The 13,781-nt window shown below is 41.4% G+C and overlaps 1 protein-coding gene across 2 annotated transcripts in view; it reads left to right on the top strand.

The window, feature by feature from the left end:
* The window catches only part of RELN (reelin), a 357,318-nt gene that overhangs the window by 253,968 nt on the left and 89,569 nt on the right, over nt 1–13,781 (top strand). For both annotated transcript variants that reach the window (XM_040971387.1, XM_040971386.1), the window contains exons 21-24: nt 3,586–3,778; nt 4,343–4,455; nt 10,246–10,383; nt 11,459–11,645. In XM_040971387.1, the coding sequence (XP_040827321.1) occupies nt 3,586–3,778; nt 4,343–4,455; nt 10,246–10,383; nt 11,459–11,645 (631 nt within the window). The remainder of the gene's footprint in view (nt 1–3,585; nt 3,779–4,342; nt 4,456–10,245; nt 10,384–11,458; nt 11,646–13,781) is intronic.

Below are 13,781 nucleotides of genomic sequence, written 5' to 3'. Positions count from 1 at the left end.
TTTAACCTTTAAAGTTGAAAGCAGAGTTAATTTCTTGTGGGAAAAAGCATTTGGAAGGGAGTTTGTGCCTGTATGACTTTATAGTATTTTTGATCTGTGTTGATTTCTATTTTATCAGTACTGCCAAAAATTTCATTCTGTAGTGATACAGATATACATAGATTGCATCCTGTACACCCCAGTGCTGGTAATATGCGTGGTTTATATGTATCTTTTTTTAAAAAAAAATTATATAAGGTGAAAACATTTCATGTATTTCACAATACAGACGTGGGAGCATAATGACACGTCCATTTATGCCCTCCGTCCTGCCTTCATTTTCACCCACCCTCTGCCTTCTTTGTCTTTCTTTTTATTTTTACAATGACACACTTTGAGTTCACAATTCTGTGCTCAGCGCCCACTTACCTAATGAAGTTGGCAAATATTAAAAAAAAAATTGTTCCTCAAGAGTATAGATGAATGCTGTGTACAATAATCAGATGACAAAAAAAATGTCAAACTCTCTCATAAATTTTACATTTTTTGATGTTATGTATATTAGTTACCAAAGATCGAGGGGAAAGCATGATATTTGTCTTTGGGGACTGGCTTAGTTCATGAAGCATAATGGACTCCGCTTGGGGTCCATTCTGTTGCGAAAGATGGGATTTCATTCTTTTTTATAGTTGAGTACTATTGCACAGTGTATATGTACTGCATTTTCTGTATCCAGTCATCAGTTGATGATTATCTGAATTAATTGCATATATCTCTTTAATATCAGATTATGGTTACAATAGTAGTGGGAAATTAATGACTTGTGAATTAATTACAACTTTTTTCCAAATTGTTGTCTCCCAGTCTTACGGTAATAAAAAGACAAAGGGAAGGCATCTTGTTGAAAGTCTTCTGGGTCAAACAAACCTGGTTTCTTAATGAGTCTGTACCATTTATCAGCTTCAGCTTATATTTTATTGTGAAAAAAAATTATTATTCCTATTTCACAGTTACTGTAGTTATGGGATTAAGGGAGAATACAAGAGTGTTTTGCTCAGCACAATCTTGGGTCACAGCCTAGACTCAACAAGTAATGTATGCGTTAGGAATGACAAATCAGTATCCCTCGTTGTCTCTGAGCTAGATTTGCAAGACCAGGAGTGTTGAACATCCCGTTTTTATCAAACATTCTTTCGTTAAGGACTGATTTATTTTTATTGGAAAAGCAGTTTACAGGCCCTACCTATCAATACAGAGAAATAAAGATCGCTGGTTCAAGCCCCCACACGGCTACAACAGCTAGGGTTGAGCTGATCTGAAGCTAGGAACCAGGGGTTTCTTCTGGGTATCTGGTGCAGTGCAGAATCCCAAAGACTTGAGCTGTTCTGCACTGCTTCCTCGGGCCACAAGCAGGGACCTGAATCAGAAGTGGAGCAGGCAGGACATGAAGCAGTGCTTGCAGGCAGAGGATTAGCCAGTTAACCTGAGCATTCTTATACAGCACAGAGAGGAATGCCTCCATTTCATTCCTTCACTCGGTGTTCCAAGGTCAAAGTCTTAGTCGAAAAAAAGGAGGGGAAGTTGACCTTGTGCTTAGGGTGCCCTTATCCCTTGTTGGAGCCCTTCAGTTTGCAGTTCCAACTCCCTGCCGATGCACACCCCGAGAGGCAGCCATGAAGGCTCAAGAAGATGAGCTGCAAATGGGAGATTCTGCTCCTCTTCCCCCGGGGAGTGAGCCAACAGAAGGGAGTCCTGCCTTCTGCTTCTCCACTTCGTCAATGGGTGAAAATTATTCATGCGACATGTTGAGAAAAGCTTATTATGTCTTCTAATCTCGAGCCCAAGTGCATTGTCATCTTCCACTGGTATGTGGATTGTATTCCAGTTTTAAATAACACCTCAGGGCCAACACCAAAGTCTAGAAAGTTTAACTCCACCTGCGGTGTTGACAACCCACATGGATGCCACTTCACTTTCCAGCTGCTTCACTTCCTGTCCAGCTCCCTGCTTATGGCCTGGGAAAGAGGATGGCTCAAGTTCATGGGCCCCTTGTAGCCACGTAGGAGACCCAGAAGAGGCTCCTGGTTCCCTGCTTTTAGATCAGCTTAGCTCTGGTCATTGCAGTCATTTGGGGAGTGAATCTGTAGATAGAAAATATCTCTTTCTCCCTCTCCCGTTTCCTCTTTCCCTCTCTCTCTGTAACTCTCCCTTTAAAATAAAAACAAAATAAATCTTAAAAGACAAGCAGCAAAAATAAAAAAAAAGAAAGAAAATTAACACAACGCTTTCATCCTGACAGAAGTAAGTCAGAATATTGACTCCTCATTTTTCAGACTCACTAAAAAGTAATGAAGAAAAGAAATTAGAAGGCTCAAGCATTTCATGGAGTATTGCATTAGCTCCTTTTTTGACATCACCTGTGCCCTGTGATGTCAGGGCTTTCCTGCTGGACAGTGAGTAGTACTGGACCAGCTTCAGAACAGCAGACTTATAAAAGCAGTGGTAAGCCTGGGATTCATGTAGGTTGATCCACACAGCTACCGAGAAAAGGAGCTCATGCTTAAATATTAAAACCACTTCTGCTGTTTTCCATATTCAATACATAAGTATTTAGAAAAACACAAGAAAAAGAAAAATTGTAAATTTCCAGATTTCTTTCCACCAGGGGCAGCCATCACCAAGCATTCTGGTGAATTTCTTCTATGCATATTTTTGAAATTTACCACGTTTTGGTATGAATATGTCATTTTCATAGATATTTGAAATAAGACTCATGGTCTGTGAAATGACTAGCTCGCTTGACTTAAACATGGCTAAACTCTTTTCTAGACTAAGATATAATTGTTTAAGTTGTGGATCCAGGGGACTTCCTTCTGGAACTTTTTAGGGTTGATAAGCTGAAAAATATTGCCGTTTAACTATCCCAGTTTACTTAAACCTTCCATTTTCTATTTAGCTTGATACCAAGATCGTCACCAGTTATTTGCCACAAGTAATGCTATAATGTATTTCAACTTTATAAAATTATCTCTGAATTTCAAATTATTTTCTTGCCAGATTTCAAGAAGTGGGCTTAATAAGTCCAGAAGTGTATGCTAATAAGCAATGTATGAGTACCTGATTTCAGACATTCAGCTTTTCCCAAAATTATTAATTATTTGTAAATTTTTAATAAATTACCTTAAAATATATTTATTACATTGATTGAAATCTGTTCTAGAATGTGGAAAGACTTAAGCGAAATGAGGGGCAGGCATTGGGATGTAGCTGTGCAGTAGCCACTTGAAGCCCTCACATCCATGTTGAAGTGCCTGCTTTGAGACCTGTATTCCCTGCTTCTGATCCATCCAGCTCATTGCCAGTGTGTAACCTAGGAGCTAGCAGATGATGGCTCATTTCCTTGGTTCCATGGAGTTCCTGGCTGCCAGCTTCTGCCTGGCCCAGCCCTACCTAGTTTGGGAAAGGAATCAATGGATGAAAGATCTTATTCCCTTTCTCTTTTTCTGTCGCTCTGCCCTTAAAGACGCAATCCAGACTGTCTTGGTGTGTGTATATGAAGCAACGTTTTAGCTTACCTATCTTCGTAAGCCTTCCCGTCTCTTTCAGCTTCACAGGCGATTCTAAGCTTGCTTCAAGTATGCGTTATGTGGAAACACAGTCAATGCAGATAGGAGCGTCCTACGTGATTCAGTTCAGTTTGGTGATGGGATGTGGGCAGAAATACACCCCACACATGGACAACCAAGTGAAGCTGGAATACTCAACCAACCACGGCCTTACCTGGCACCTGGTTCAAGAAGTAAGTGTGTTCAAGAGAAAGTCAGCAACGGATTACAAGGACACCCATTCTTTTCTGTGAGATATTAAAGGGTATTTAGAAATAACTGGAAAGTGACAGTAACTTCAGGACTGAATATTCTTTGAAAGTTATTTCCTGTTTGTCTGTTTACCTGGGAGGCAGACCATATTAAGAATGTAGCACTGCTACCTTTTGAAGCAAAAAGCAACATACAGATGCAGTTTCTTAAAATAAAACAGACATTGATAATGTGGCATTGTGGTATATCATAGTGAACATAGTAATTTTGCCAAACATTAATATTGTAATTGCCAAACGGTGAATCCTAATCCATTTCATTGTGTGCACGTGTGACTTGGGAGACATTTTATTTGCAGTTGTTTCCCAAATGTTTTGGCTTTATAAGAAAAGAAAAGATTACAGATTGCATTCCTATCCCAAAGAGTTAAGATCAGTGCATCACATTTCTGGAAGGTCTTTTTAACTAGGGTGGGTGATTACACAGAAGGCCTCAGTACGAAATAGGTTTCATCCTTTCTGTTTCCGTTTTTCTGCCGATTTCAGGAATGCCTTCCAAGTATGCCAAGTTGTCAGGAATTCACCTCAGCAAGTATTTACCATGCCAGCGAGTTCACGCAGTGGAGGAGAACAATAGCACTGCTTCCCCAGAAGACCTGGTAAGAGGTGATCTTTTTCGTGTGTGGCTGCCATGTTGACCTCATCATGCCTCTCTGCACATAACACAAGGATGGAGGCCAGATAAGCACAGTGCAAAGACGTAGATGCTTTCATTAGCCAAATACCCAGGTATTTTCTATATATATATATATATATACTGAGGATATTTGAAAAAACATGGCTCATAAAAAAAAACAAAAATTTCATTTCCAGATTGTCCTAGAATCTCCTGGCTACAGGTTTTGCTTTTCTGGAGACAGCTCAGCCAGCTGATTCCCTTACGTTGTATATACCAAAGGGAATGGTAGAGAAATCTAGAAATTCAAGTAGCTTGGATTACAGAGTGGCTCCCTTGTTGTAAAGCGCCATTTTTATGTTAAAAGCTTAGCCTACGTTCTTTTCCTCCATTCCCGTTCTTTCTGTCGCAGTGAAAATCATCTCCTAGGGAGCAGAGGTCTCAGCCCTCTGGGAACAAACTTCAACAGTGCAAAGTGTGAAAGAGGCAGGCACAGATTTTTCCTGAATATTGCATTGTTTCAGGTTAGGTAGGTCACGTGAAACAATGTAATATTTCAAAAAATAAAAAACAATAAAAATCCTGAATGGAGTGAGTTAGATGAGTTCAACCAAAAAAGAAAGGCTTGCACATGAATTAGAAAGCCTGAGTTTTATTCATTTTATTTTTAACGATAATTTCCGCATGCAGTGGAGAGGCAGACCAAGACACAGGTAGCTCCTGTCTGCCAGCTCTCCGTCCAGATGCCAGCAGAGGCCAGAGCTGGACCCAGGCAGTCCAGGTGTCCCGGATGAATGAGCTTTGCCCTGCTGCCTGCTGGAAGTCTGCACTGGCGAGAAGCTCTGTCAGGACCTGGGGCTGAAAATCAAGCCCAGGCACCCCCATAGGGTAGGTCTGGGGTCTCATTCAGCATCGTAAGTAGGCCAAAATGCTCGCCTCACTCCTCAAACTGCATACACAAAGAAAGTACAGCTCTGCCAGTGGTTAATTCATTACTTGATTTCTTTAAGGTAAGAGCTTTATGAATATCATTAAAAGGATTAATTAGGTTGTCTTCAATGTTACACATTATCTGGGAATACTGACATTCTGTGATGTAAGCAACAGCAAGCACCAACGCACAGGTGCTAGGTCTTTCTGCGGTGTCTCAGTGGGACTTTCGTAAAACGAAAACAGCTAAAAAGCTAAGCCTTTCGACAATGATTTTATGTAAAAGTTAGACTCTATCAAAAACAACTGGGTAGATAAAAATCTGGAGTCGTTTTTACACCTTTAGTTGAAGGACTGCAGTATGGAAGAAAGACGCCCTCATTATTTTTTGAGGCTACATGATTATTTCAGTTGGATTAAAATGCTTGAAATTTGTTTCCATGGATTTTTTTTTTTTCTGTATCCAACTGTGAGCAATTTCCTAGATACTGCTATGCGTAACAAGTGGCAACTCTCTCTGACATTGTCTTCTGTCCCTACTGCTGGGAAGATAATCAAGACGTTTATTTCATTTCAGTGCCATTCCAAACATACGCGTCAAGGTATGCAAAATGACAATCAACTGATTGAAATAGCAGTCATAATAGGTGCCAACCGACCGAGGCTTTTGTTTACATCGTCCATGATTCTGTTTCTCTCATTTTTATAAAAATCATCGATTTTTCACTCAATTACAAATGAGGTTCAGTTTCAAAGTTGCTAGTGTGCTTTAAAACCCTTCCGTTCCTACAGACATTATGACTTTTTATTCTTAGTGTAGTATAGGAAATATTAAAAAAATATTGTCCCTGCTAGGAAAACCCTCACAGATTACTTTGAGCTCAAATTGTAGGTTGCATTATTATTTCTTAGCTCAAATGATAATACCACCAAGTTGAAAGTTTTAGTGTAGACAGAAAATATTAATTCTTATCTTTTTTAATTGAATTCTTGAGGAAATATGTTGACCCTTAAACTCATTAATTCCAAGCAGTACCTGCCACATAGTAGGAATTCTCACAGCGTGTTGGGAAGTTAATTATTTAAGTCAGTATGCATCCATGAACTAAAAAGATATTTTGTTCTGATCTATGTCTTATAAGAAACAAAAAAAAATCTACTAGATTATTCTATTGATCAATTGCCTTAAACTGCATGTAATTAATTATTTAATTCTGCTTTCCCTGGTTTTTAAAGCCATGGAATAAGAAAATAGAAAAACATATATATTTTCAAAGAGGTTTTTTTTTTAATTGGAAAGTCAGATTTATAGAGAGAAGTAGAGACAGAAAGTTCTTCCATCTGCTGGTTCACTCCACAAATGGCCACAGTGGTAGGAGCTGAGCCCAAGTTAGGAGCCAGGAGTCTTCTGGGTCTCCCATGCGCGTGCAGGGTCCGAAGGCTTTGGACTGTCCTCAGCTGCTTTCCCAGGCCACAAGCAGGGAGCTGGATGGGAAAGTGGAGCATCCAGGGGGATGTGAACTGGCGACCATATGCAAGGCAATGACTTTAGCCGCTAAGCTACTGCATTGGATTCAAGAAAAAATATATATATAGTATATATTTTAAGACAAACAACCCAATAGTAGCATATTTATTTTAGCATTCATTTTGACTAATACTTACACTAACTGTTATTGCTGCATTTAAAAAGAGTGTTCAATTGTTATCATTGTTTTTTTGATTCATAAAGCCTTCAACTTATTCTGTAAGGCTAACCTGTATCTACCCCTTTTGCATTCTTGATAACTTTACTCATTACATCCATTTGAGACTTTTGCAGATAGCAGATTTTTCTCAAATATTAGGTAGACTGTGGACTAATTTGCAGCAGTATTTCTTTTAGACCATGTGTTTGTTCTACTTTTTTGATTCAAACATACGCAATTATAATGAATAAGAACAATATAGTCCCTTAACTATCAAAGATCTATTAACTTTGACAGATGTATTTGACAACGTAACTTAGAGAGGAGCCCTTGACTATATAATACCTGCTCAAAGAAATTATATTGTACATGAACTGAACATTTGTTACCCAGTGAAAATCAATTCGTTTTTATGAGAGGGATTTACATAAGAACAAGGCCTAATGAGACCAAAACAGCTGCCAGTCTCTGACTTCATAAACAGATCGACACCTAATGACTGAATGAGTTTCAGAATAATGGAGCAAATATCGTTAAGAGAAACTCTGAAGATACAGTCTCCTCAGCCCTCCTTTGCTCAGGCTGCTCAACCCCCAGGAGATGATCAGTACCATTTTATTTCAGTCCTGAAGTTTATATGGTGGAGGGGAAAAAAAAATCAAATAAAGACTCCATTTATGATCCCTTGATGAAAACGTACTTTGAATTTTAAATGCAAGTCAACTTCATTTCATGACCTGCACAGCAGCAGTTGCCCTTTCAATCCAACGTGCCCAAGATTTTCTTACTAAAATGATTTTGTTAAAGAGAGGGAGCGACTTTCAGATGGAATGCGTGCATCAAAGGGAATGTTCAGCAAAGATGTGGTTGCACATCACAACCTGTGGAACAGCTGGAGATGGTTGCCACTACGCATTTTTTTTTGTTTTCACTAAAATATGAAATCAATATTCAACCTCCTTTTCCTACCTTTTCTCTTTAATGAGCTTTAGCACTTTTGGCGCTGGATTGTACATAAATGAAAACTTCCACTTTGAACTTTTTAAAAAAGGCATCTTTCTCAAGGGCTTAGGAGACTCAGGCGAAGATTAATTCACTGAGAGAAGAATTTAGAACTGGTCTGCCTGCAACTGTTAAAAGCATAAATAAAATGTGAAATCTGGGGCAGGTTTCTGAAACTCTCCACACTCCCATTTCATGAAGCAAGCAACAAAGCCTCAAAGTAATGGGTGCCGTGGGTTTTCTGCAGCCACGCAACTATAAAGAAATGCTGTCACCTTGGTCAACACAACACCAGGGGAGTCATTGTACTTGAGAGCTGGAAGGGATCTTAGAACACAGCTTGCCCAAAGCTTGCTTTTGAGAAGCGAGGAACTGGATGCCCCAGCAGGCTTACATTGCTTGCTTAAAGGTCGTGCAGCTGATTCATTGCAGAGCCCGAGTCCTCCGACTCTTGTCCCCACGGTCCTGCCACATTCTTCATCACAGACAGAAGGGAGAAACAGGTGGCCTTTTCCTGACCTGTATATGCATCGCTAGACTCATTTTTCAGCAGACTTTTTTTTTTGAGCGCCTATTTTATTCAGTTCCTGCAGTGACTTTTGAGACAATAGATAGCTCTATGGACCGGCATTGTGGTGTTGCATGTTAAACCATTGCCTGCAAGGCTAACATCCCATTTGCATACTGGCCAGATCCCATCTGCTCTACTTCCAATCAGGCTCGATGTTAATGTGCCTGGCAAAGCAACAGAAGATGGTCCAAGTACCTAGGATCAGAAGTGGAGCATCAGGATGAACTGGCACCCATATGGGATGGTGCCACTTGGGGTTGGTTTGTTGAGCCACAAAACCAGCCTCTATAACCAGTCTTAATAGAGTCGACTCTCCTTTTTATGATGACAAGTGGTACACAATATCTTTCCCTAAGGAGAGCTCTGTGTAGCAAGACAAAGTATCTACTTTGACTATAAGGTTTTATTGAATAAGGCAATGGAAAGTGTTATGGTCATTACGAATACAAACCTCTTAACTCCGAGAGGATGGTGCATCTGTGTTGTTCTGTATCCTCTGACAAGCTGTGATGCGCAGCCAACCTGTATCTACAGGATAAACCTCCGTGCATCTCAGAATTACCCTGCTACGAATGCAGCTCATTAGCTACAGATCATTGGCAAAATCAACAATACACTCAGACTGTTATGTACTCAGGGAGTGCTTAATATGTAGATGATTGATGCAGTCCAATTTAAAGAATCATTCAGAGCCCATAAGAGAAAGTGTATCTGTAGATAGTATACTCGGGGAAGACACAGCCTAGACAGTAATTCCACAGATCCTTTGTGTTGTTGTTGTTGTTGTTGTTGTTGTTGTTCTTTTTTGCACTTTGATCAAAACGACCTAGTCACAGACTCCTGAAAGTTCCTACAGGTGACAAATGTGCGGTAATTTTGAAACACCCTTTGAAATGGTCAGGGACTGGAAGCCTGCCTGATGTGTCTGTTGAAGCATTTCTTCCTAAGGTCTTCTCTCTCTGGTTGCTGTGTATCAGTGTGTTCCTCCCTGTGTCATGTACTGTTTGACTCTTTGAGTGAAAGATCAACTTGTCTATGAAGCTCAAAAAAGTTAGAATCTCCTAAATAAGCAGAATTTAGCAACCAGATGTTCTTATTTACAGAACTTTAAAGCATAGCCTCTCAGCCCCCCAAGCAAGATCTTTGCTTTACATTAAGAGCGAACTGAAAGTCTTCCAGCAACTGCTGATATGTTTACTGTAAGAAATTCTATTACTTTGAGTTAAACATCTTAAGTTCCATCTGCTTAATAGCCTCTTAAAAAATAATAATAATAATCTTTCTCCGTGATTTTTCTTTCTCTAGCATCAAATGTGTACAACCAAAAAAAAAAACTGATGTTTTATTTTTCTTTAAAATGTCTCCAATGAATAAAGATGGAAACATATCTGTATCCAATAAAGGAGGATTTCTTTTTAAGTTTCTTTCATGATAAAGTTGTAACATTCCACAGCAGTTAGGTAGCAGATAAAGAAAGTGTGATGTGCCATTACATACCAGTTCTAGAAGGATTTTGAACTCTGACATGATTTATCTGTATCACCACGAGTCCATTACAATAGCATTGATTCCCTTTTTCCAGGTCCAGTGCTACCCGCTTCCGTTGGAGTCAGAGCTACTACACAGCCCGAGATGAATGGGCTTTAGACGACATTTACATCGGCCAGCAGTGCCCCAACATGTGCAGCGGCCACGGCTCCTGCGACCATGGCGTGTGCAGGTGCGTACTCCTCGGCGTGGGCTTGACCCCTCCTGTTCAGGACGAATGTCTATAGGGACGCCACAGCGATCGTCACAGGAGCCGTAGGGATGGACGAGCCAACTGGAATAGTCAAAGAATGCGATGCTCTCCTGCTTCATGCTCTTTTACATGCAAAGGATGGAATATTACAGCCTTGTATTCTGTACCACAAGATCTAACCCCAAGATGAGCTCTCCTTGGCTTTAATTTCAGAATTTATGAGCGAAGCCTGCTCATGTTTCCCTTTGCTTTCCTGCTGGCCCTTAAACAGGAATCAGACTATGCTGCATGTGTCCCACATCATGTCACCAGAAATTCAAGGTTGCATATATAAGGCATGGTGAAAGCACCAATGAGAATGACAGAGGAATTCACTTAATACTCAAAGACTTTAAGGCAATAATTCAGCCAAGGGGAAAAAAAAAGGAGCTACATAACATGGCCGGAGTTATATGTTAAGATGAACAGACAATGCTTAGAAATGATATTTTAGGGCCCAGCACAGTAGAGTAATGACTAAAGTCCTTTAACTTGCCAGGATCCCATATGGGTACTGGCTCGTGTCCCAGCTGCTCCACTTCCCATCCAGCTCCCTGCCTATGGCCCGGGAAAGCAGTCGAGGACGGCTCAAAGCCTTGGGACCCTGCACCCACAATGGGAGACCTGGAGGAAGTCCCAGACTTTGGCTTTGGATCAGCTTCGCTTCAGCAGTTGTGGCCACTTGGGGAGTGAATGAATCAGCAATGGAAGATCTTCCTCTCTGTCTCTCCTTCTCTCTGTATATTTGATTTTAAAAAGAAAGAAGTGGCGTTTTAAGGATACAATAGAATCCCACTGTCACTCACACGCTCTCGCTGTTCGCCTATTTCATATCCAGCTCTACTGTTACAACAGTATTTCTGCTTTTGTCCACTTGGGGCAAGGATGCAATTCTGAAGAGGGTTACTGTCACACAGGTTGATGGCAGGTGGGATGCGGGAGGTGTTCCAGGTCAGGAGACCATGGCACTGCAGATGAAGCAACAACTTGTTCACCCGCCCCTGCTCTTCCACAGGTGTGACCAGGGCTACCACGGCACTGAATGCCACCCGGAAGCCGCCCTTCCTTCCACGGTCATGTCAGATTTTGAGAACCAGAATGGCTGGGAGGCCGACTGGCAGGAAGTGATTGGGGGAGAAATTGTCAAACCTGAGCAAGGATGTGGAGTCATCTCTTCTGGATCATCTTTGTACTTCAGCAAGGTGTGACCAAGAACTGGGATGGGGGCGAGGGCAGGAGCTCATTCCATGAATCATGGAGGCATGGGAATTCCCAAGGGGAAAAAAATATATATATAGGGAGTGATTCAGTGGTTCTGCACATTCCCAGTTTGGGATTGGACTTTTTTAAACTCCCTATTCCTTGAATGATGTCATAGGACACTGTGAGCAGTTTCTGATTGCTTTGGGGTGTTATGACTCCAGGGTGGGCAACTTCAAGATTCCTGTTCCTTGTTGGCCTTATTGAAATCCCAGTGCTCTCGTTTCCTGCGATGTCACCAGCCTTATCTTGAGGGACTGAGTTGGGAAGGCCGTGGGTGTCCCTCCACCCTGGCCTGTGGAGGCTGTACGTGTATAAGCTTTGATGAAGGATGTGTAACGGTGGGAGTGATGGGAAATACATTTCCTGCTACAGTCTGTTAAACCCTTCCTGTGTGGCTTCCGGCACGTCGCTCAACCTCCTAGGGTCCGCATTTTCTCAACTGAACGTGGGCAGAATGAGAGTGCCCCCCACATTCCAGTGTTTATAAAGAGCTAATTAATGAGTATTTACAGATCATGTCCAACAGTCTGCAGCATTCAGGAAGCTCTTCTACTGGTGTTTCTTAAAGCTGTCCACTCATTCATCTCAGCAGTGTTAGAGGCAGGACGGCTAATGGTGGGCTGGGCGTAGGCAGAGCTGTCCCCCGTAGGAACACTTCTTGGGTCTTGTGCTGGCTCTATTTGGTAGCAGCTAGTGGCATCTGTAGATATGAGACTCCGTATCCAAGTTTCTCTTTCATCAGATAAGGGATGCAAATTGGTGAAGATCCATTAGACAGTGAGGTACCAGCCAGACTGGCTAAGATTGATTCTCCTGAGACACTCCCAACCTATGTTATTTGGGGAGAAGGGAGGTAGGGAGACACACCCCCTTCTTCCCTCACTGCAATCTAAGCAGGACGTTTTCTTTCCTCTTCCACTCATCTCTTGTAGTCTTCAAGGAGACTACAGGGGGAATTGGTCTGGTCCAAGTTGAACAATGTAACCAATCTTAATTATGGACAGATCTCTGTAGAATGCGGAGTGCTTAATACCGTGTCTTCCCAGCAGGGACTGCAGCCATTCATCCTGGGACAATCGGAATATTCCACTTTACATCACCTAACAAGCTGTCAGGTGTAGGCGATGTCATAGAGGGCTGGTATGTTGTGGAAACTGGGCAGAGATCCAACAAACGCTAATCAATGCAAATACAAACATAGCTGCATAGTTTTGTTTCAGTGCAGGTGCAGAAAATCGGCAAGTATACAAGACAGAATAACAAAAGTCAGGAGTGGATTTTCCATCTACTGTTATGGCAGATCCCCAACCATTGATATCAGAGAAGAGGGCCCACAAATGATCGGTGCACATTGCACAGATCTGGATATATACCATAGAATTCTGAGGTTCACTGTGCTGCCTGAAGTGTATACACTTCTTTCATATGTGTTATTATACTATAAGAGGGAGATTAATTCGGAAAATCGAAAAATACAACAAATTCCAAATACATGATCATTTTCAAACAAATAGAATTTTTTTTTACAAAGATTGTTTATTTTTATGTGAAAGGTAGAGTTACAGAGGCAGAGAGCAGATCTTCCATCTGCTGGTTCACTCCCCAGATGGCGGCAACAGGTGGAGCTGAGCTGATCCAAAGCTAGGAGCCGTAAACGTCTTACAAGTCTCCCATGTGGGTTCAGGCTCTGCTTTCCCAGATCATAAGCAGCGAATTGGATCTGAGGTGGAGCACCCAGGACCTAAACCTGAGCCTAAATGGAATCTAGTGCTGCAGGTGGAGCAGTTAGCTTGCCATACTGCAGTGCCAGCTCCCAAGTGGCACTTTGATGAAAGGGATAATAAAGGGAGCCATGACATGAAGTTTTATATTTCAGGGGTGTTGTTACAAAAGATCTATATCCTACAATATACCTCTTAAAATTTGTGTTAGTTTAATTTGTAAAGCAGTGAAACATTTTAACCTAGAATTAGTGGGAGAGTAGTCTTGGGGCAGGGTTTTCCCCGCTTCAGGAATGAGACTAGCTGCCCAAGCTCTTACACACACTGGATGCGTGCATATATGTCTACACACAG

The sequence above is a fragment of the Ochotona curzoniae genome, unplaced genomic scaffold (genome assembly GCF_017591425.1).
Source record: "Ochotona curzoniae isolate NIBS_2020 unplaced genomic scaffold, NIBS_Ocur_1.0 contig_21, whole genome shotgun sequence".
NCBI lineage: Eukaryota > Metazoa > Chordata > Mammalia > Lagomorpha > Ochotonidae > Ochotona > Ochotona curzoniae.
This window is presented reverse-complemented; position numbering and strand designations above follow the sequence as displayed.